This window comes from Photinus pyralis, unplaced genomic scaffold (assembly GCF_008802855.1).
Source record: "Photinus pyralis isolate 1611_PpyrPB1 unplaced genomic scaffold, Ppyr1.3 Ppyr1.4_LG1, whole genome shotgun sequence".
Lineage (NCBI taxonomy): Eukaryota > Metazoa > Arthropoda > Insecta > Coleoptera > Lampyridae > Photinus > Photinus pyralis.
In genome coordinates, this window is record NW_022170249.1 from 38,029,923 (window position 1) to 38,052,473 (window position 22,551).

A 22,551-nucleotide genomic window follows, 5' to 3' on the forward strand; every position below is an offset into this window, starting at 1 on the left:
TAATGATTTTAATTATGAGACGCACCTTCTGCATTAGTTTTTTGAAGGACGAGGAGGACGACTGATGTCAACGATTTTGATTGTAGCAGTTCCTTTGACGAGGTGATTGGTATCTTCTGCGAAAAAAAAATGCAAACAGGTCGCAAACTTTTTTTAAACTTACGGTCCTACACGCACAAATGCTACTCCCCTTCCTGAGGGTTCTGAATTCGTAAAAACCCATATATAGTAATCCCCAAAAAAAGGGGGTCTATAAATAGTAGAATGTCGCGCCTCTCATCATAAACCAGATTATGTGCACACGGGCACATGATCGTGTACCCCTAAAACTAATAATTGCAAACAGTTTAAAAAATTATTAAAACACTTACGTTTGGCACATACTCTCGAATTTCGTTTAACAACCACTCACACTTTGAAATATTGGTCCTCGTCGGCGCCGATGTCATTTTGCTGCTCGTACACACATTGAGAACAAATGATGCGATAAAGTGGTATTTATAATGTGGAACCATTTTTGCGTCCTTAACGATAAACAGATAATTCGCATCCTTTCGATTTATAAATACCTATTATCCAAACGGATGGATAGTTCAAATGTTTGCTATCTAAATGTACATTATAAACGGCCGACTTTATTCGTAAATTTCTAACGCAAGAAGTCAAAATTGCAGTTTCCTATACGTTAGATGCGTATCATTTTGACGCCACCAAATAGCCCCTAGCCCCTATCGGGTTTTTTCCCTGCCCACTCCTGTTCTGGTTATAGGGAACCTACCTCCGAGATGGAATTATAGGTTAGAATGAGGGTCCTCGCACCTGTCTCCTGAAATTACAATTTCCTACCCTATACCTATATGTCACATCAATCTAATAGAGGGAGTCGGTTGAAAATATACCTCTATATGCATTACGACGCCAATAGATGGCACCTCCGTACCATTTAATATATCTATGATTTAATAATATTTAGAGGTTCGTTATAAATACAACTATCGAAGCATTATATCATACAAGTCTAGTTAGCCTAGTGGTTATGCTATAGGACTTGTAATCCGATGGTTGGCGGTTCGAATCCGTTCCATTTAAAAAAATTTTCAGGAGGTTCGATATAAATACAACTATCCAAGCATTATATCATACAAGTCTAATTAGCTCAGTGGTTATGCTATAGGACTTGTAATCCAATGGTTGGCGGTTCGAATCCGTTCCATTTAACAAATTTTTCAGGGTACGAAGGGGTCGAAGTTTGAGGATTCCAAGATGGCGTCCAAGATGGCGTCCAAGAACTTGAGGATTCCAAGAACTTGAGGATTCCAAGAACTTGAGGATTCCAAGAACTTGAGGATTCCAAGAACTTGAGGATTCCAAGAACTTGAGGATTCCAAGATGGCGTCCAAATGACGCCTGCGCAGACGCCTGCGCAAAGGGGCGGGGCGCGCATGCGCACATCCAAACTGCTCCAAAAACACCCAAATGAACCTTAGAATTCCTTATGGGAAATTACATGTAATTTCGACCAAAAGTGGGCTCGAACCCGTGCAGCTCCTTTACTTACATGGACTGCTATTCGCCCTATGCTTTCAATACAAAATGGATGGTCACGGATAGAGGGCACTGTAGTCGTGGGTATGTGAATCTCAGGGTAAACTAAAGTCGTGTAAACACCACTAGGATCGCTTAAAGAGCAGCTTTATAGTACCCGCGTAGTACGGGAAGCTTTAAATGCTCTTCATTATTTGCTATACGTCCACAAATAAGAATAAGTTTGCTTTTTTTGGGATATCTAGGCGATTAATTAATTGACGTTTGTTAATTTATAGGTTGACAGTCTGAAATCGTGTCTCATCGGACAACTTCGGACAGACTCGTTTACCCTGAAACTCACATACCCAGGCGATGTCCTTGACCATATTTTAGTTACAATTAGCAGTCCATGTACTATATGGTCTAAGGTTTGACCTTCCAACTAAACAGCGTTTACACCTACTGATAATAAGTGTCGACACAAATAGCTGACAGTTGAAATAAATATCTCTGACATAAATTGTTTTCCGTTTACATTAGTCACAATTTCTGTCAGACACAAATATCATGCAATATATATCAGGTCTAAACGTACCTTAAGTAGAAGCAGTGTCATATGGGCGAAATCTGTTAGCTTTGTCGTTAATCGACAGTGACACGATTGAATTTCACATAACTTATATAAAAGGACGAAGGGCTGTATTGTGCCTTTATGAATTGTTTCATAGTTAATGTACTAATTTCTGAAGTTTATTAATTAAAACAAAACTGATGAGACTGTATTTAAATCATATTTAAATAAGAGAAATATTTGGGACGTCGTACTGCCAACTTAATACAACCTGCACTAATACAACTTCTATATCAAAATTTCCTAGTTACAAAAAGTTACTATAACATCATTTTGATAAAAATTTTTGGAAAATATCTTCTCAATAGAAAAAAATAGTATAAGAAACTTGTTTCATAAGACGTCCCATCGCACTCGTTCATTAGAAAACTCGCCGCAAGCGGCTCGTTTTCTAAACTTGAACTCGTGCGTTAAACGCGCCACTTATGAAACTTGTTTCTTAATATACTATTACGTGCGCGTTATTTATATCACATCGTCAAATTGATAATCATTCCCCTTTTAAGGCAGTTCTTACTGCGCCGGCTACATTTACAGGTTTTACCACGTGCTTGCCTGCACAATTCGGTTTGTATCAGGAAGCCTGTGCGTGTGGACGGCAACACGTTACCTCGCACAAACTGGAAAGTGCGGCTGTGAGGAAACGAAATTAAGGGTGAGGAAATAATCCGCCAAACCAGTAAATAAGATTTCCTCCAGATATTTCCACTTAATTTCGCCCCTCCTAATCGTCTTCCCCACCAGATCTCCAAGATATATATACCTGTGTTCGTCCAGGGTTTGTAACTTTTGCTTCTACCTTTACCGGTGCTTTTCCTAGTAACCAGCTTTATTTACCTGTCATTTATTACTATATAATTTGTACGCTTAACCGTCGTGCCATTACCTGTAAAACCTTTGTTAACCTGCACCCCTGTGTTGAGTGTGTTGCCGTTAGCCCTAGGGGGTAAATCGTAATTAGCCTTTGAGGTGAGTGAGTGTTTAGTATCAGTAAAACAACAATCTTTCAACCCTTTATTACAACGTGCAAGCCGTTACCTCGATTACTCTTACCGGTTCCAATTCCCCGAGTAATTCCAGTTCCTAGGTGTACTCCCTAGCGAACGGGTTACTCCAACCAGTATTCCTCCAGTTACCAGCTACTCTCCGTACGTTCCTACATGTCCGTGACTTCAATACAAAATCGGAGCGTGCCTCCTGGTTTTAAACGAAGTACACCTCCGTAGTATCGCCCCGTCCTGCCTAAACCGGGGGCCCATTGCTCCCGTCTACGTTAACCATAAGGGGCTGAAAGCCTTCACGTGAAAGTTTAGTTGTTTCATTTCTAACACTCACCCCGTCGGTTCTGTTGGTTACCCCGTTCGGGTGGCGCAGCCCTCAATCCGTATCTGTTTGTCTTTCCCCGTATCAATTAATCTGTTAAATTCTAGCCAGCACTGCACGTGGAAATTATTAAACTACCGTCAGACACGAAACGGCCTTGACAGCGAACCAGCCGAGACGCTGGGGCCCACTCACCGCCGACAGAGGGCAGAAACGCTCCCGGATAAATACGAGGACGGATCCGAAAATATTTTGTATTATTTTATTTTTGTATATAGTTGATTTGTTTCGCCAATACACGTTTAATTTTCATTGCTCGCCATTATTTCCCGACGCTACCCGAGGCTGTGGGCAAAAGCCGGATCAGACCCAGAGTTGCTCACACGGCTTGCGTAAACTTCGATTTGCCAAATATTTGGTTTGTGCAAACTCAGTTTGCACGGTATAATTTGAGCATGTGGACACGGCGCAGTCCGGGCTTGAGCCGTGTTCTCAGTTCCCTAGCGTGTAGCAGTTGTGCTTAGGTATCTGGTGCTCAGTGTTTTCAACATGTCTGATGTAAGAAGTTATTCAAAGCCATTCCTTTCTAATTTTATACAATTATATAAAGAATTGCCATGTCTGTGGCAGAGAAAATCAAAAGAGTATTGGGATCGCAAAATTGGCGGAAAAATTGAGAGGTTAGTAGTTTACTGCATTAACTGGATCTTGGTTGTAGAATTATTATAGGTAAAAGTGGATGCAAACCTGGATTTAGTCACAAAGAAAATCAACTCATTGCGTAGTTCTTATCGAAAGGAAAAGAAAAAGGTAGCTGATTCACTGAAGTCAGGTGCCGGCACAGAGGAGGTTTATAGTCCAACGCTGTGGTACTATGACCTATTTAAATTTCTCGATGACCAAGAAACACCTCGAGCGCCAGTGTCAAATTTTGAGGATGCACAAGAATCACAGGTATAGACAGAAACACTGCTTCGCCATTGCATTTATTTAAAAAAAGAAAATAATATTACATACGAATGTGTCTCACATAATCATCTTTTGTTTTTAAAAGCGAAAACGCTTCTCTGGTTAATTTAAGTAAATCGCTACTGATGAACATTTTTGAAACAGTGGGCTCACTGATAGTTACCTTTTTACAAAATATCCAAATAAGGCGGTTTCATCAAAAATATAACAAACACATATAATTATCTAAATATCTAAATAATCTAAATAAATATCTAAAACAAATGAAAAAAGAATAGTGTTTGCTTCTTTTAATGTTCGGATGCAATTAAATAATTTGTTTACTATCATTAGTTTAGAGAAAAAATCTTTACATTGCAATTGATATTGTCAGTATAAACCCCTTAATTTGAAAGTTAAGTTTTTGCGATGTCAACACCTTAATTATTGTCAAAGAGATCGTTTTTATTTATATTTTTAACCACATAACACATTTCAGTCGGTGTTGATGTAACATAAGAATAGATGAGCCGATATTCCAGTTTATGCAACAAAAATTCCGTTCTGTTTTCATTCATCTACAAGAAATGCAAATTGCAAAACCAAGCTTTTATCAATCTTTTACAATTCGTGCACAAATAAATAAGACAAAATCCCTATTATTGTTTTAGGATGTGCATTTATGCCAGATGGTAGCCATTGTACTTCATCAAGTACAATAAGTGTTGCTAATAGTGCTGACGGGTCAACAAGTTCTAATCTCAGTATCATTTCGGATGAATTTATAATAGTACCTACGGAAAACAGAACAATTTCATTTTATGAAGCGGAAAACATATGGACGCAAGATTATGAGAAGCAGTTTTCAGAGTTCGACCTTGAAAACACTTTTACATGCAGTACCACATGGTGGGAAAATTCGGTTTTTATTCCGAAAACAAGCGATTGACAGAGCCTAAACGAGGTAACTTGACATAAGTGGAAGACTTTGCTACCCTAATAAGGACGTATTTATTTATGTTCACTTTTAAACAGAGAATTTGACTCAAAACCACCCAGAATCACATTCTTCGAATGATACAAGCAATCTATCAATCACCTCAAACTCGTACCATTCTCTCAGATTGGTCCCAATATCTTAAATGGAGCTTCTAGTCGCAAAAGTCGACATTAAGGTTTTGGGGATTAATAAAATCGCAAGCATCACGTTAACTTTCAACATTGACCTCTTCAATAGCTCGCACAATTTTCGTAGAACTATGCCATAGGCACCATGTAAAAATATTATGGGATCTTTGTCGCTTAAATTGACAATAATTCCAGTAAGAATTATACCTTGAAAAGAGGAATTTAGGGGATACCATACGAGATTAGGGAAATGGGAGGTAGTAGCACCATCGGTTGCGGTAGCATAACTCCACAACCCTCTTTTACGTAGCTGGCCTTTGTAAAAGCAACCGTCGAAACGCTGAAGATTTGTGGAGAACGAATGGATTTGGCATAGATATGTTTCGTCTCACAATGTCACTTCAGAGGTTTCGCTTTTTACTGAGATGAATACACAGTAAAAAATATTTTGTCATATGGCCATTAGCCACAACTTATAGAAATTGTTAATTATTTGAATGGCATATTGTAGAAATATTGTTGTTAAGTAAGCATTACATGACTACGTGTAGTGTCATTTATGAATTTTGGTGCTTTGACATTATATTTGGTCACATCTCACGTAACATTTATAGCACGATTCTCTTTCAAGTGTATGTAAGTGAACCAATAAACATTGTAAAAACGTAAATGAGATAAGAACAAATTACCGAAAAGTTATTGGTAATGTGTGTTTATAGAAATGTGTGTTGACAAAAAGTTATTGCAACTTGCCACTTCAAGTTGCCATTTTGCCATTAAGAAATGCTACTTTTACATCAACTGCGATTGAAATGTTCTATCACACATTGTCGATTGTACAATGAAAAACTGCCACACTTTCTGCTAGAGTTGACAACATTCGTATTATATATCACTATTGTGCATTATACTTTTATTAATATAACTCTCTAACTTGTTAAATTGCCACTGGGATAATGGTGACATAGCATTCGCTGTAGAAAAATGAAACAATCTTCAGTTCTTTATATAAATGGTTCGTATTCGTATATACAACATTCAATCGCACAGATTTGACTTAAAAAGTGTAGTGTAGTGTATTACATGTGCAAATAAAAAAATGGTAAGTTGTATATTGATTTATAGAATGTGTAATGTATTAAATAAAATAAGTTATCTTTGTAATAACAATGTTAAATGTTAATGTAAGTACTAAGCGTCGTAATGTAACGGAGCTTCACGTAAGTAAATGGAATTGGCAATATACTGCTGAATAAATTTCAATATTATTTGTAACATACAGAATGATCACATCACGTTCACGGTTTTCAACTATTAAGTTAACTGAATTGAGTAGGTACCTTAGTCCAATACTGCATACTATCAATCGAGACTAGAGTATAAAATATTATTCAACTTTACATTTTCTTTTTAAATATTTTTCAATCCATGTGTAAACAAAAATGATATTCATGGGTATGTGTTTGGGTAACAATCATTGATATTGACATAGTGGACTATGATATTCTGTCGAATTGATCTAGGAGACTATGCTCCAAAAATTTGCATAGGTATACGGTTGTTCAGATTAAATTTTCAATTGTGCGAAATTTCTATGACATTTCTCGTGAACTGTTAGTTAGTGGTAAGAAGCTTAAAAATGAAAATTACTCGTAAAAATTGTACTTATATATGCTTATATACCTAGACAAATTTTAAAAATGTTTCTTCGTTGGTACTTCATATAGATTTAATTACAAGCCAACCTTCTATATCAAGTACTAGCCTGTCCAATATTATCCACATATATTTTTTTGTTCTATGTTTATTATTTACTGCTAAATCAATGTTTTTCCACCAAAGTTATACTATTTGGTAATATTACGTTTTTAGACTTCTCCACACCCCTCTACATCAGGCGTTCAGGATACAACTACTAATATTCCTACTCAATATTTTGTACGTATGAAATACAAAAATCGCATGGTGACTCTATCTTCTAACTCATATGACACCATAGCTCTTGAAGGTTAGTACCTATGATTATTTTTTAGTCCGCGCGTGTTATTTCTGACATTTCTGAATTTTACATTTATAACATGTTTAGATGTGCATTTTAGAAAACATTCTTTGTAGAATTAAAACTTGGAATACTTTTAAAATTTTTTTAGTTTGTATGCGCTATAATTTCACTTTTTTAAAATATTTTTTATGATTACGTCTTACAAAACAAATCCGTCACTTTACAATAATTGTAGTAGTAGTAAGCACTAATGTAGCACGAACGAGTATACTTTCTTAGGATTAAGATAATTTTTTGTAAGTCATTTGGTTTATTTTAAATAGCCTTAGATATTCTTCAAATTTATTGTACGTACATGTGTTTTTTTGTTAAGCATTTTTTTAAATAGCTAAAATAGATAATAAAAATGATGTGTTTATTTGGACTTTGTTATTTTATGGTAATTTCTTCAGTGGATAACAAATTCACCAAATTGTATTGTTTATCGAATATATGCAATATATAATTTGATGTGGATTTAATTGGAACATAATTATTTTAAAAAGATACACTTTTTCATTAGATATAATAGTAGGTATAACAAAGGGGTCAAAATTTCAATTTGGTTAAACAAAGACTAATTCGTTTTGCAAATAATCACAATTAACCGAAAATTAATTAAATTGTCATAACTATTCAAATACATGTAATTGAAAATTCATTAGCAAATAATGTGCAAAACGTGCAATTTGACAATGTTTATAGTGGCAAGCAACAAATACCAAAATGCCATCATAACAAATCAATTTAGTGAATTGACACTATTATTCTGTCACAATAACATATTGGTTTAGTCATCCTTACTGTTCCTTGGTGGAAAAATTCTACTTCGTATTAGGCATAATATGAATTTTATAATGTCTATGTAACAACAACGTGATAGGGCACTTCCATCCTTTGTTCGGTAATGCAACAATTCAATACTGTTACAGTGAATTTTCATACGCAGTAATATAGCAATAACTAGAGCGTTATTCAAATAAAATAATGTGGTAAATTACTACTATATATGGGTACAGTTCCACCTTCGTTTTGTAATACTTACCTTTAATGGTTGGCGTATTGCCACTCCAATTTATATATTTCACCATTTCATAAAGCTTCTAATAACACAAATAAGTAGAGTGCATTCAATATTTTTTTGCAATTGCTGTCATAAGCTTATGTTAAAATAACTTTTTATTTGCAGTGATATTACAAAGAGTATTTGTAAAATTAACATTTCATTTATTTCAACTTTACCTAAAGTAAACCACTTAAATTAGTGCCAAATTTGCAAAGAAATAATGGAGACCTGTGGGAACAACTTTTTTTTTCTAATTTGCCACTTAATTTCTTACTGTGTAAGATTTGACGACGTTCTTACTCGACAAGAAAGACGTGTTATCGACAAACTGGCTCCAATTCGAGAGATCCTTGACTTATTCATAAAAAACTGTAAGGAAGGTTATCATCTTTCCGCATTTACAACTGTGGATGAAATGCTTCCCGCGTTTAGGGGCCGCTGTAGTTTCCGCCAATATATACCCTCGAAACCAAACAAATACGGTTTAAAAATGTTGGCACTTTGTGACGCTAAAATGTTTTGTACTAGTGCATTTGAGGTATACGTAGGCCAACAGCCTGATGGAACCTGTAGACAAACAACACGGTGATACACGTAAAGGTGAAAGATAAAGTGCATAAGGTGTTAAAGATCATGGACTTAACTAAAGTAAACTGATTCAGCCCACTCCTGCAAGTTGTCATGATTCTTCTTATTGGGATTGTTGAACTTTTCTTTTTTTTGTATTCATTAATATATATTTAAGTTTTTTGGGAAATATCGATTTAATTTTTCATTAATAATTAACTTTTATTTTTTTTATAGCTACATTACCTATTACACCTGAATTAAAATGGATTTATTAAATGATTTCTTATCGGAAGTTAATTACAATAGCAATAGTACAATGATTTGTAACTTAAGTACATACGTTTGGTAAGGAGAAAAATCAAATTTCTGTTTATCATGTCAATATTAGAAGTGTTAACAAAAATTTTGACGAGTTGTTATTGCAGCTTGATGGGTTACAAACACAATTTGACGTCCATCATTTTAACAGAAACGTGGAATTGCTTGGACTCCTTGGAGATATTTGCTTTGCCGGATTATAATCTGTATTATAATAACAGTAAGTATAATCAAAATGATGGAGTTATAGCTTATATCAGAAGCTCAATTAGACACACGATTCATGTAACAGAAGGTAAGCTAGGTATCAAATTTTTGACATAGATGGCGCTGTAAATAATTTGTCTTTTGGAGTTACAGCTATATGCCGCCCGCCATCCTACAATGATTTAGAATTTTTATCGGATCTTGAGCGTATTTTACCTAAGTTTAATAATGATATTAAGATATTAGTTGGAGACACCAATAGATATTAATTTGATACATATTAACAATAACATTACTAATTCGTACCTAAGTTTACTTAGTGAATTTGGTTACCTAACGTACCTAAACAAACCTACACGAGTAACGACAACCTCATCCTCTTGCTTGGACCATGTCTTTGTTAAATGCAGCATAGATATGGTAAAACATGTGCATCATGTGATATTAGAATCTTCCATTACGGATCACTATCCTATAATACTGATAATTAAAAGGAATGAACCAAACCAGCATGAACCAATTACAAATAATTTTGAAATAAAAGTAAAGCTTGACATTACTAAATTTCAATCGTTGGTGCGTGGTGATAGTTGGGAAGAAATCCTGTATTCACAAGATGTTAATTATGCATCCCAATTGTTTATAGGAAAGCTGAAATTGTATATGGAAAATTCTCAATATACCCAACGTATAACCTGTAAATTAAGAAAGCTTAAACCTTGGATGACTACCCATACAGCACACGTCATTTCAGATATGTTTCAGAAACCTGTCAATCCTTCATTTAGCGTACATTGCATTAGCAACGTTGCGGATATCTTACCGAAACGTGTAATTGTTATATTTCTAACAAACGTATCCAAATATTTCGGCAACATGTCAAAAACAACAATAAAAAAATTATGTAATTTTTCGTCATTACTCTGTCGAAGTACAAAAAATTAATATAATTTTGAACATGTCTCTAGTTTATATTCAAAGCTCGTTCAGTGCCGAAGTGATCGTGTAACATTTTTGTTTGAAAAGATCAAGTTCAAGATACGTAGGTTCGTACATCTTCGTTTCGTATCGCGTGAATTAGTGATTTTAGTTTTTTACAGTCTGCACTTCTGAAATTATTGACATCAATATAACCTTAAAAAAGTAGCTATCCAAAAAAGCAATTAATGCACGTGTAGGTGGTCTGTGATGCACGTTAATGAAGCTTGAAGCAAAGTGTACGTGTATTTGGATTTTGGAATATTTATAGAGGTTATTTGCGGAAGCTAACTGCCCATAACAACAAATCGAGCAAGTTTTGGTGGTAAGTGTATTTTATTTAGTTATTACCTATAAGTTAGATAAATAACGAGTAGCGTGTGTTTATACAAATTAAAAATGGAGGATGGGCTATTATTATTTCTATCACGGAAACATGCAAGTCATATTGTAGACATTTGAATCTTCTAACAGTGTTTATAGTTTTAGATACCATTATTCTAAAATGAGTCGAAAAACCAAATTGAAAACTAACCTTTCTTTGTCTACCCAACATACACGAAGATTAATTATGAAACAAACACGTTCTGATTTAAATCGCATACAATCTTCGGATCACAGTGGTCAATTGTCTACAAAGAACGAAGTTTTTGAAAGTAGCAGTTCTACCAATCATTTTTACTCAAGTACATTTGATACTGAAGACTTACAATTGCATCAAAGCGAGCATCAAAGTAACTGTGATAATACCTCGAATAATACATTAACATCAGAAGTGTGTGACAACCCCGTAAATTCACCTTGTACTTCTGGTGAAAATATTGATGAGTTGCCGGAAGATTTGTATAACGAACTATTCCAAGCTCGATTTGAAGAGCCATTATTTCATATTGATGAACCTTTTAATGAGCCCACATTGGAAGCAAAAACCAATAACCCCGATTGTAAAAGTGATACTGCTAAAGTCAAGCTAGCAAACTGGGCATTGAACTACAACATCAATCAAAATGCATTTTCAGCATTATTAAAAATTTTAAATGAAACCTTTGATTGTAAATTACCCATTGATGCAAGAACCTTGCTGAAAACGCCACGTAAAAGTGCAATCTGTAAATTTTCTACTGGAAATTATGTCCACTTAGGCTTAAACCGAGCATTAAAAAATATTACTGAGGGTATAGTTGGAGATGTAGTCAATATTAAGCTTCTGATTAATATAGATGGCTTGCCCCTTTCTCGCTCATCAACTGCATGCTTGTGGCCAATATTGTGCTCGGAAAATGTAACCAAAAAGGTCTTTGTGGTAGGGTTGTTTCATGGCTATGAAAAACCGCAATCCTCTAGTGAATTCCTAAAACAGTTTGTAGAGGAAGCAGTGGATTACGTCACAAATGGCTTTTATGCCAATGGAAAAAAATATAACATTATTGTTGCCGGACTCATTTGTGATGCTCCAGCAAAATCATTTGTTTTAAACGTCAAGGGTCATACCGGATATAGTAGCTGTACCAAGTGCACAATAGAGGGAACTTTTTTGAACAACAGAGTGTGCTTTCCACAAACTTCTAACGCCCGTTTAAGACACGTTGATGACTATTTTCAAAATGGGGATGATGAATTTTATTTATCTAAAACTGTGCTACTAGAAATACCTAATTTCAAACCAGTAAGCGGAGTGCCATTAGATTATATGCATTTAGTGTGCTTAGGTGTTGTCAGAAAGCTGCTGTTATTTTGGATAGAGGGTAAACCACAATCTGGTGTGAAATTATCATCCCGTACACTTCAGGAAATTTCAAAAGTCATTCTGTCATGTAAGAAACTTGTACCACTGGAAATTTCTAGAAAACCTAGATCATTGTCAGATATACACCATTGGAAAGCAACTGAATTACGAAATTTTCTTTTATATATAGGTCCTGTAGCATTAAAATCCAAATTGAATAGAGATGTTTATCTAAATTTTCTTACATTGCATGTTGCAATAAGAATCCTTTGCTGCCCTGCTTCTATTTTGAGAGAAGAAAATATCGAATATGCTGAAAATCTATTAAAACATTTTATTAAATCCTTCGAGCTCATTTATGGTACTCATAATATTTCTCATAATGTCCATAATTTGTCTCACCTTAGTGGGGATGTTAGAACCTTCGGAGCACTAGATGAATTTAGTGCATTTAGGTTTGAAAATTTTATGTCAACCATTAAAAGCCATATCCGAAAAAATGAGAAACCTCTTCAACAAATAGCTCGTCGGTTCAATGAAATTGAAAATTTAAATTTTTCAAGCAATAACAGATCATCAAATAAATCAAGCCTGTATAAAATTAAGAATTGCTTCCTAGATCTTTCCAATATGAAAGATTGTTGTGTATTGTTGGACAACGAGAATATTGTACATATTAAACAAATACAAGATGACACGATAACAGGATATTTATTTACAAAAGAAGGAAATTTGTACACATCTCCGTGCAAATCAGAATGTTTAAATATTTTCCTTTTATCTACAAGTTTTACAAGGGTGTCTTCTTCAATAAATTCTGTAAAAGCAAAACTATGGATATTGCCGTATAAAGGCGATTCATATGTTGGAGTTCCAATTTTACACTCGATTGATTAGATAGGATACTAGCATAAGAATAAGTAATAATGTTTATACCTATAACACTGTAATATTAAGGTAGGTTATTGAAGTGCATATAATTATGTAAATTATTTTTATTACAGGCAATTAATTAATATGAATTATAGTATAATTCAATTTGAAGATGGTGTGGAAGTAGTACCAGACAAATGGTTGGTTGGAGAAAACATGTGTTACTGGCCACCAATGAATTCTGATAAATTAACTCTACATAAATTGGTTTTGTCCAAAGCAAACGTTGAGAAAAATTGGGTCCAATACAAAATTTTAAAAATATTTTGTCATGCCGATAAGTGTTAGGTTAGGTACGTTTAAATGTGATTGTTAAATTAATAGAGTCATGTTATAATGCAGATACTTACCAAAGAGCCGTCCAGAAATTGAAGCTAGCCTTGGAAATGTCTGATATAGATACATCTGATGAATCACTCAAAAAAACAAGGCATTCACGACACCACAAGGTAGCTGATGAATTTGATGAATCTGATGTAGATCACTTCACTCCAAGCTTCATTCCAAACGAAAGAAAAAAGGAAAAAAAACGACGCCCATCTCCTTTAGATTCGGATGAAGATGATGTAGAAGCATGTCCAGAAATGTCATCAAAACTCCCACCATTCCCTTCTTCTGCAAATTTTACCCTTGTGGAAAATAGGAAAAACAATACAGCTGATGATGAAATATTGCCAATACGAAATTCTGTTCCGCAACAATGCATGTCAATGTCAAGGGCTAGTACTCCTTCTTCGGTTACAAATACCCGTGTTTCTATCAGAGGTATACAGTTAATTATTGTATTTTACCCTTAACATGAAGTTATTTTTAGGGACGGATGAAATATTAATGAAATTAAACACACTTCTTTCCATAACAAAAATTATAGAAAACAGGTTAACTCTAATTGAGCGGAGTGTTTCTAATCTACAAGGTGAGGGAAATGCAAAAGCACCGTCTTCAAGTTGCATGGAAGCAAAAGAATTTAACAAAATGTTTCCGTTAACAAGTGAAGTAGATTTATTGAATTTTGAGGAGAACCTAAAAGACGATACATTTTTTAATAAAATGGTAAGTAGAAGCTTTTATATTCTACATATATTACAGGGATTATTTGTAGATTGCAACATTATGTACAGTTGGGGGTACCGATGTGCAGAGCATAACTGTTAACATATTAAAAAAAATTCTTAGTAATTCCCTTGCAAATTTATTCTCATTACATGGTAAGAAGAAAAAGAAGATTTTCAAAAGTTTAAATACATGTAATTTAATTGTGGATACTGTACGTAAACAGAAAACTGGAACAACAGAGGTGGAAATCCTAGCAATAATTGGAAGTTGGCTACCTCAATCCAATTTGCGTTTATCACGCGAACAAAGGTAAATTTCAGTTGAATATATCCAACATCATTGTAACAAGGCATTTAGTTTTTTTGATTTTGATATGTGCATTTTGTGCATAAAAATATTCCTACAATTTGATTGCTACCTTCAACAGTATTACTACTTAATTTTTTTAAAGATTGCATTTGTGTTCAATTAACATTATTTGTTAAATTCAGACTGCGGTGTGCATTCATCAGAATTTGTAACCAATGCAATTTTTGTGGTTAATAAGTCCAAATGTCTATTTAATATTTATGAAACGCTGTAGATGTCAGAATTAACTTTGTTAATTTATTCAACCTTCTTAAACATTGTGTTCTTCTCTTTCAGGAAACAAAAAGGATTGGAGCAAGACAACGAATGAATCAATTCCGTTAATGTTCCCAATTTTTATATACTTAAGTACATATATTTTATAATATGTATTAGTATAGAAGGTACATTTTTGTATTTTCTCAATATATGAATATTTCTATTTTGTGTCTAATATATTTCTTAAATGTTTCATGTGTATGTTTCAGAAGCGTAACAAAACATATGAGAAATATTTGCTATGCATGTTTCTGAAATGTTGCATGTTATATTACATTGCAAGAACATTTTGCCATTTATAAATATTTCAACCATGTTTCAGATATCTTTCCAAATATTTCAGAAATATATGATATCTTACAAAGAAATCTATCTGCAATATTATAGAAACAATACCGTGCTGTATGGGTAACGGTCTTTTGACTTCATTGAGGATTAGGGACAAACTGAGTAAAATGTTGTTGCGCAATCCTCATAACAATGATTTATTTAAGTATTACAAGTATTATAGAAATTTTCTTACAAAACAAAATTATTACAAAAACAGACTTCACCAAGGCAATGGTTGGTAATTTAAAAAAGACGTGGGATGTCACTAATGAGATGACTAACGGTTTCAAATCTAGAAGGCCTTTGGGGAACATTAAGGGCATATTTGGGGAGATAATTACTGATGATGCGTGTAAAGCAAACTTTTTTAATACTTACTATAGAGATGTAGCGGTTACTATGGCCGAAAACATTGATCGTTACCCGGCTGAGAGAGTGATGCTAAATTCTGCCAACATAAACCCCAACACAATTTATTTATCACCAGTTACTGAAGTGGAGATAGAAAACCATATCCGTAAATTACACAACTCTTACTCCCCGGGAATTGATGGATTATCAAACTCTATTATTAAAAAAGTTGGTCCTATAATAAGCAAACCTATTGGTCATATTATCAACTTCTGTTTTAAAACAGGCAAATTTCCTGGAGTTTTTAAGAATTCTTTAATTATCCCAATTTTTAAAAATGGTGAACTGAGTAACGTGAGCAACTACCGTCCTATCGCATTGACAAGTAGCATCAGTAAAATTATTGAAAAGTGTCTTAAAACTAGGTTAATAGATTTCATTAATAAGCTTAAAATTCTATCGGAATTCCAATTTGGTTTTAGGAAAAATGTAAGTACCAGCGATGCAATTTATGAATTGACATCAACTCTGTACCCAGCGCCGGATTAAGCTAAAATGCGCCCAGGGGCATTTTCATAGACGCGCCCTACACGCACACCCATCTCCCAACTCACCTAACCATGCATAGTACCTTTATAAAAAAATTAATACAGCGAAAATATTTAAATTTATATTTCTTTGCACGTTTATTGTGATAGGGGAGTAATAAACAAGTTATCAATTACACAATCACAAGATCGTAAATTTTTATTGAAAACATCACAAATCATCCAAAATCATACATTAAACTACTTTTCTCTTTTTGTTTGACAAAAATCTTTCTATTATCACATCAGTATCTAAACTAGTCATTATTTCACTTTCTATAGATAGTAAGGACAAATTAGTAGTTTTATCTTGACTCATGCTATTTCTTAAGTAATTTTTTATCCGTTTAAGGACCGAGAACGATCTTTCGGCAGTGACATTCGTGCAGGGCAAAGTTAATAAAATTCTTAAAGCGACGTCAATATTAGGAAACGTCGCAACTAAGTTTTCTTTCCTAATGAGGGGCAACATATCAAAGATATTAACAGCACTAGAATCAACGCAAACAGATTGAATAAAATATTTAAAATGAACACACTCTTCTGGAAAATTACTATCCAAATCGGATTTGTAAATATCAAGTAATTTGGCAGACATTTCCCGGATAGATGAATCCGTGAGCGTGGTTAAATTTTTTAGGAAATCAAACGGAGCAGTGACACCATTGTATGCTTTCTTTCTTTTATCCAGTTCCGAGACAAGTTTATCGATTATAACATAATAAACATTATACAGCATATGTTCTTTACCTGTGAAAACGATTTCATTCATTTTGGATTCATCTGGACGGGATTTTCTCATCTTGGGCCTTTTTGTGTCCGCTTCATAGATGCAATCTCCGCACAAAGCTTCAGCATTTTTCTCAAACATTTCGAAACTTTCAATATTTCTGAGTGAGGTTATATATTTTATCAAAGAGTCATATAAATTTAGTACTGTTGTAATATTTAATATTTCTTTTTGCAGCGTTTTATTGGTACTGTTAATTTTAGTTAGCAATTCGTCCCAAAAGCAAATCATAAAACAGGTTTCAAACTTCTTTAAATTTTTTAATATTCCAGATGCTTGTACTCCCACTCGAGGATTGTGACCGTTATCGCCATTTATGATCTCCAAAGCTTTAATAATTTCGTGAAATCCTTCATGCAGAGCCTTGCTAGCATCAGCTCGAGCAGACCATCTTGTAGTTGAGAGTTGCTTTGGCACATTCTTAGGATTATCTTTATTTTCGCGAAGACAGTTTTTCAAAATCGTCCACCGTGCTGTCGAAGAAGAAAAAAAAACATAAACTTCGGTGACCACCATAAAAAAATTAACAGCAAATGAGCACGATTCGGCAGCACTTGTACCAACCAAATTTAAAGAATGGGCTGCACAGGGCATGAAGAATACCAAATCGTTCAACTCTTTTATGCGTGCTTGTAGTCCACTATATGGACCAGACATATTGGCCGCATTATCGTATGACTGGCCTCTACAGTCCTTGATATCCAGAGAAAATGAATTTAAAGTTTCCAATGCAGCTTTCTCCATTTCGGCAGCTTTATGACCAACGTTCCCTAGAAATGTTAAGAAGCGTTCTACGATCGTGCCAGATTCCGAAATATACCGTACTACAAAGCTTAGCTGGTCGGTGTGTGAAACGTCCGGAGTGGAATCAATGATAATGGAATAATACTTTGACAATTTTATTTCTGATACAATTTTTTCCTGCACCATTGTGGTTAGAAGGTCGATAATTTCGTTGCATATGGTTTTCGATATGTATGAGACGTTACCTCTTCCCTTATTACTTTTGGATTCTAGATGTGTCTTTAGAAAAGGGTCAAATTTTGACAATAGTTCCAATGCAGATAAAAAATTTCCACTACTGCTTTCGCCTAACTTTTCAACAGTGCCACGTAATGCTAAGCCTTGTTTCGTCAAAAACTTGATAACTTCCACAATCCTTTGTAACACGTTTTTCCAATATTGCCTTTCTTCTGAATATTGCTTTTCAACAGCACTATCCACCCTACTCGATAAAGTAGCGCGACTTACATATACTTTTACACTGTGTCTGTGCTCTTCACAACGTTCGTGTTCACCAAGCCTTTCTGCGTGTTTCCAGTCATTCCAGCCATTTACATAAAACGAGTCTCGCGAAGTACTAAATAATGTGCAATGCAAACAAAAAACTTTATAAATGGAGGCGGAGTAAAGTAACCAGTCTCGACGAATTGTTTCTCCATTAATATGTTTTGTAAAAAATAAATCTTTTGAAGCGTATCTAGCCGTTGTAGAATATTGCCGTTTCGATTTCTTAAAGTCAAAGTAATCTAAATTTTGTTTTGGTGGGTGTCGCAATATTCCTTCTATGAATTCATTATTATTTAATTTTAAATTCCATGTAGCCGGATCATTTACTACTATAGTACTATTTTCTAATACGGTTTCATACGGAAATATGTTTTCGGAACTCTCAGTTTCAGAATCATTTTTTGTATGATCTTGATCCGCTGCGAAATACCCATGCTAAGTATAATAAACAAATAGGAAAAAGACATACCTTTTAAATGAGTTTGATCTACACCAACTTCGACTACATTATCAGGATTATTAGCAGCAGCATCATCTCCCAGGATGGCTGCTGTAGATGTTGAATTTGAAGGAGCCCCTGCATCCTCGTTTGAAAAGAAAGCACTTAATGTAGGCACTTTAACAAGAAATTTTTCTAATTTATCACGTTTGTCTTTTGCAAGTTTACGCCGTTTAGCACCACTCATATTATGCAAACTCATTTCGCTAGCCGTTGATTTAGCTCGGATTATATGTCTATAAATTTAGAACTTTTAGAACCAAATTATAATTCCACGACTGTACCGGTACGCGTTAAAACTTTAAAAGAACGAAAAGGACGAATTGGTTGCCTTGCCATGTAGAGTGATGTGATGTAGGACTTATAAAATAATTCTAACTCGCTGTGTAAGAAGAAAATCGAATGTTTTGCTGATTTCGTCGGTCATTTTCAAAACAAAGGCGCATTCATTAGCGTCTGGCGACATTTGATACATAATACGTGTTATTTTTTATAAATGTGTCATGTATGTGTGCTGAGCGTGCGAGACTAGTCAGTACTTCAGTAGCCAGGTTTAAATTTCAAGTTTAATGTTTAATAAGAATTGAAAATTGATATGACTGATATGAGGCATTTAAATGTTTATTAGCTACCTAATATAGTTAACACTATTTGTTCCAATCCAAATGTTGCGCCCCTTTTCAAAATGCGCCCTGGGGCAAGTGCCCCATTGTTAATCCGGCGCTGTCTGTACCGTCATTTAGACCAAAATAAAAAAAACTGTAGCTGTGTTTCTAGATATGGCGAAAGCCTTCGATACTGTTTCCCATCCCATTTTGTGTCAGAAGCTAAATGCCAATGAGTTAATCGAATCATATTTGTTAGGTAGAAAACAAAGAGTCATGGTAAATAAGGTTATTAGTGACGAGGTACATGTTAAAATGGGAATTCCTCAGGGAACGGTTTTAGGCCCAATTCTCTTTTTGATATATATCAACGACCTGGTTAAATTAAATATTGGGGCTAGAATTGTATCCTTTGCTGACGATACAGTTTTGGTCTTTGATGCGGTAAATGATGAGACATTACGCTTAAAAATGGAATATGGCATGGCCCACGTCAAGCACCAACTAAACTCTGATTTGTTGTCTCTTAATTTAAAGAAAACTTATTTTGTGTATTTTTCATTAATAAATCGCCAAGTTCCTTTCAATAACGTTTTGATTCATTCATTTAGTTGTTTAAATCAAAACTACCTAAATTGTATATGTGATCACAACATAATGGCAGCTTCTGAGGTTAAGTACTTAGGTATCCGAATTGACTGTAACTTACGATGGAAAGCCCATGTGGACAATGTAACTAAACGAATAAGATTGTTAACGTACAAAATTAAATTACTTAAACCAATATTACCTGACAAGGATGTATTTTGAAAATATCGGAATTCATGAAAGGTGGTATAAAACTCATATACATCAATGGTACTCTTTAACAAATTAAAAGTATAAAGAAGTTTTGATGAAATAAATTTCTACGTCATGAATTGACGTTATCAATATTGAACAAACAAGTAAATAAAACAAAAAATAAATGTCATGTCCGGTAAGTAGGCAAACGAGGTGAGGTGTCCATGTTAAGCACCAACACGTTTGACATACGAGTTAATGTAACTCGTGATTATGTCAGGAATGTATAATCCTGTTGACATAAGAAGGTCGCAATTAGCGAAAACTGGTCCGTTTTCGTCGTAAAACTCTTCGTGAACAAAGCGTAGGAAGCCATCTGATGGCTGTGGGGCGTTAAGTACGGCTCTGGTTGAGCCAAGGTTATTCGCCTCCTCCTTCGCCACGAAGTGTAGTGGCTGCCCTTGGTCCTCAGATTGACGAGGAAAGTCGACCATACAGTATCTGTCGGAACACATTTCTATGAAACGTTTGAAGTTCGACAGTATGTTTGCGTCGAGCGCATACCAATTAGCGGGATTGGCAGCTGGGGCAGGGGGTAAGACACGAAGTATTGTATACCGTTTATTGGACAAAAGTATGGTCCTAACGCGTATAACAATTCACCGATGGGCTGTGGGATCTTCAGCATCCTTGTGATGGGTAGGATGTTAGCTGGTCTCGCGCCATTCTGGATCTCAGATAGATCTTGGAGCCTCTTTAAGAGGAGTGACCTACACATACGAAGAAAATCGTCTTGTGTTATAGGGGCCTGGAGTATTCCTCCGAGTGTAACCTCTAAAATTTGGTAGGTACGTTCAAAGATCCTCGTGAGCTGGGCGGGGTTTACTCTAAGAGTAATTCTTCGCCTTGTCGCGTTCATACGTCCAAAGTGCAGTCGCATCTCGGGGTTTTCCAGAGGGCGTGGCACTAGGGCGCTCCTTGCACCGTAGCCTTGAGGAGCGGCGTGGGCATTCACCTCCTGTTGAGGTTCCTGGTCTGCCATCTTCTGTCTCAAGTTCGGGACAGGGGGTCTGTGATGTCGGGGAGTGATCGGTGTGCTTGAAGCACAGGTCGAGAATCCCGGATCGGGGTGTGTCTGCTTCGGGTGGTGGTCTCTCCGAAAGAATCTTTCGGATTTCAGTCACACGTTCTCTCTGTGTCACCCAATGGTGTGAGTTTGCAGAGGTAAAACAACGTTTTGTGGAATCAATCGTTGGAAAAGCGCCTTGAGAAAGGCGATTAACAATGATGGCAATGACAATATTAAGAGCGCAGTAGCGTCAAAATAATGCTGATATGCACAGTGTTGCAAGCGTAAAGTTAAAATTGAGAAATCTGGATTTCATCCGAATTTTAAATGTGGTATATTACGCTACAGTACAGTCGGTTATTATGTACGGCATTTTAGGATGGGGTGCAGTAGCAGATTGTTATTTGCATCAATTAGAAATTTTACAGAAACGGATTATTAAAATACTTATGGGTAAAGACTATCGCTACCCTACCAATCTTCTGTTCGCTGAATCGGGATTATTAACGATTCGACAATTGTATCTGCAAAAGATTGCTACTTTTACTTTTGAGCGCAAAGATACATATAAAGTGCTTGCCCATGAACATTATACTAGAAGCAAAACGTTAATAATTCCTAAAACGAGTACTTCGCATGCCCATCATCATGCATTATACTTGGGTGTTAAGCTCTATAATAAAATGCCTATCTATTTAAAAAATTGCGAGACCCTACATGCTTTTAAGTAAAGTTTTAAGGATTGGCTATTAGGAGTAGAATTGGATTTTTACTCCAAGCAAACGTGATCTATATTTTTGTTTTGTTCTTTTTTTTTGTATTAGTGTACTTACATGTAATATACTCGATTACCCATCACGCACGAGCCTTGGCTTATGTGATTGTTGCCAATTTTTTCATTATATCAATAAATAATTATATTATGCTAAATAAATACAAATACAAATACCCTACAAAGTTTCCAACTCGGCAATGGAAGTAGTGCTAAGGCTATGTCATCACATTTATGGCTCTGGAAGGAATGTGACAATGGACAATTGGTTCACGTCCATACCACTTGTGCAAAATTTGTTGAAGAATCATAGACTTACAGTTATTGGAACCATTAGAAAAAATAAAAAGGAACTACCTTTAGAGTTTTCCAAACCGTGTAAACGTCCTGAACGAA

At 35.1% G+C, this 22,551-nt stretch overlaps 1 protein-coding gene across 4 annotated transcripts; it reads left to right on the forward strand.

Moving 5' to 3' along the window:
- The first annotated feature begins 10,716 nt into the window (after window positions 1–10,716).
- LOC116182603 lies at window positions 10,717–15,203 on the forward strand. 4 transcript variants are annotated; one of them, XM_031503159.1, is made up of 7 exons: window positions 10,717–10,805; window positions 10,850–11,062; window positions 13,468–13,673; window positions 13,739–14,161; window positions 14,211–14,449; window positions 14,499–14,761; window positions 15,098–15,203. In XM_031503159.1, exons 3-7 carry the CDS (start codon window positions 13,481–13,483, stop codon window positions 15,129–15,131), a joined length of 1,152 nt encoding a protein of 383 aa, XP_031359019.1. In that variant the 5' UTR covers window positions 10,717–10,805; window positions 10,850–11,062; window positions 13,468–13,480; the 3' UTR covers window positions 15,132–15,203. The 4 variants fall into 4 exon arrangements, 3 of the variants coding, with proteins under 3 accessions (XP_031359019.1, XP_031359013.1, XP_031359022.1); XM_031503153.1 differs by having other exon boundaries at window positions 10,737–10,805; window positions 10,860–11,062; XM_031503162.1 differs by lacking the exons at window positions 10,717–10,805; window positions 10,850–11,062 and adding an exon at window positions 11,093–13,420.
- The last annotated feature ends 7,348 nt before the right edge of the window (window positions 15,204–22,551 follow it).

Coding starts and splice junctions, on each gene's coding strand:
- LOC116182603 (XM_031503159.1), top strand. CDS start 13,481: ATGAATTATAGTATAATTCAATTTGAAGATGGTGTGGAAGTAGTACCA. Junction 13,674..13,738: donor AAAAATATTTTGTCATGCCG/ATAAGTGTTAGG, acceptor GTTATAATGCAG/ATACTTACCAAAGAGCCGTC. Junction 14,762..15,097: donor CGTTTATCACGCGAACAAAG/GTAAATTTCAGT, acceptor CTTCTCTTTCAG/GAAACAAAAAGGATTGGAGC.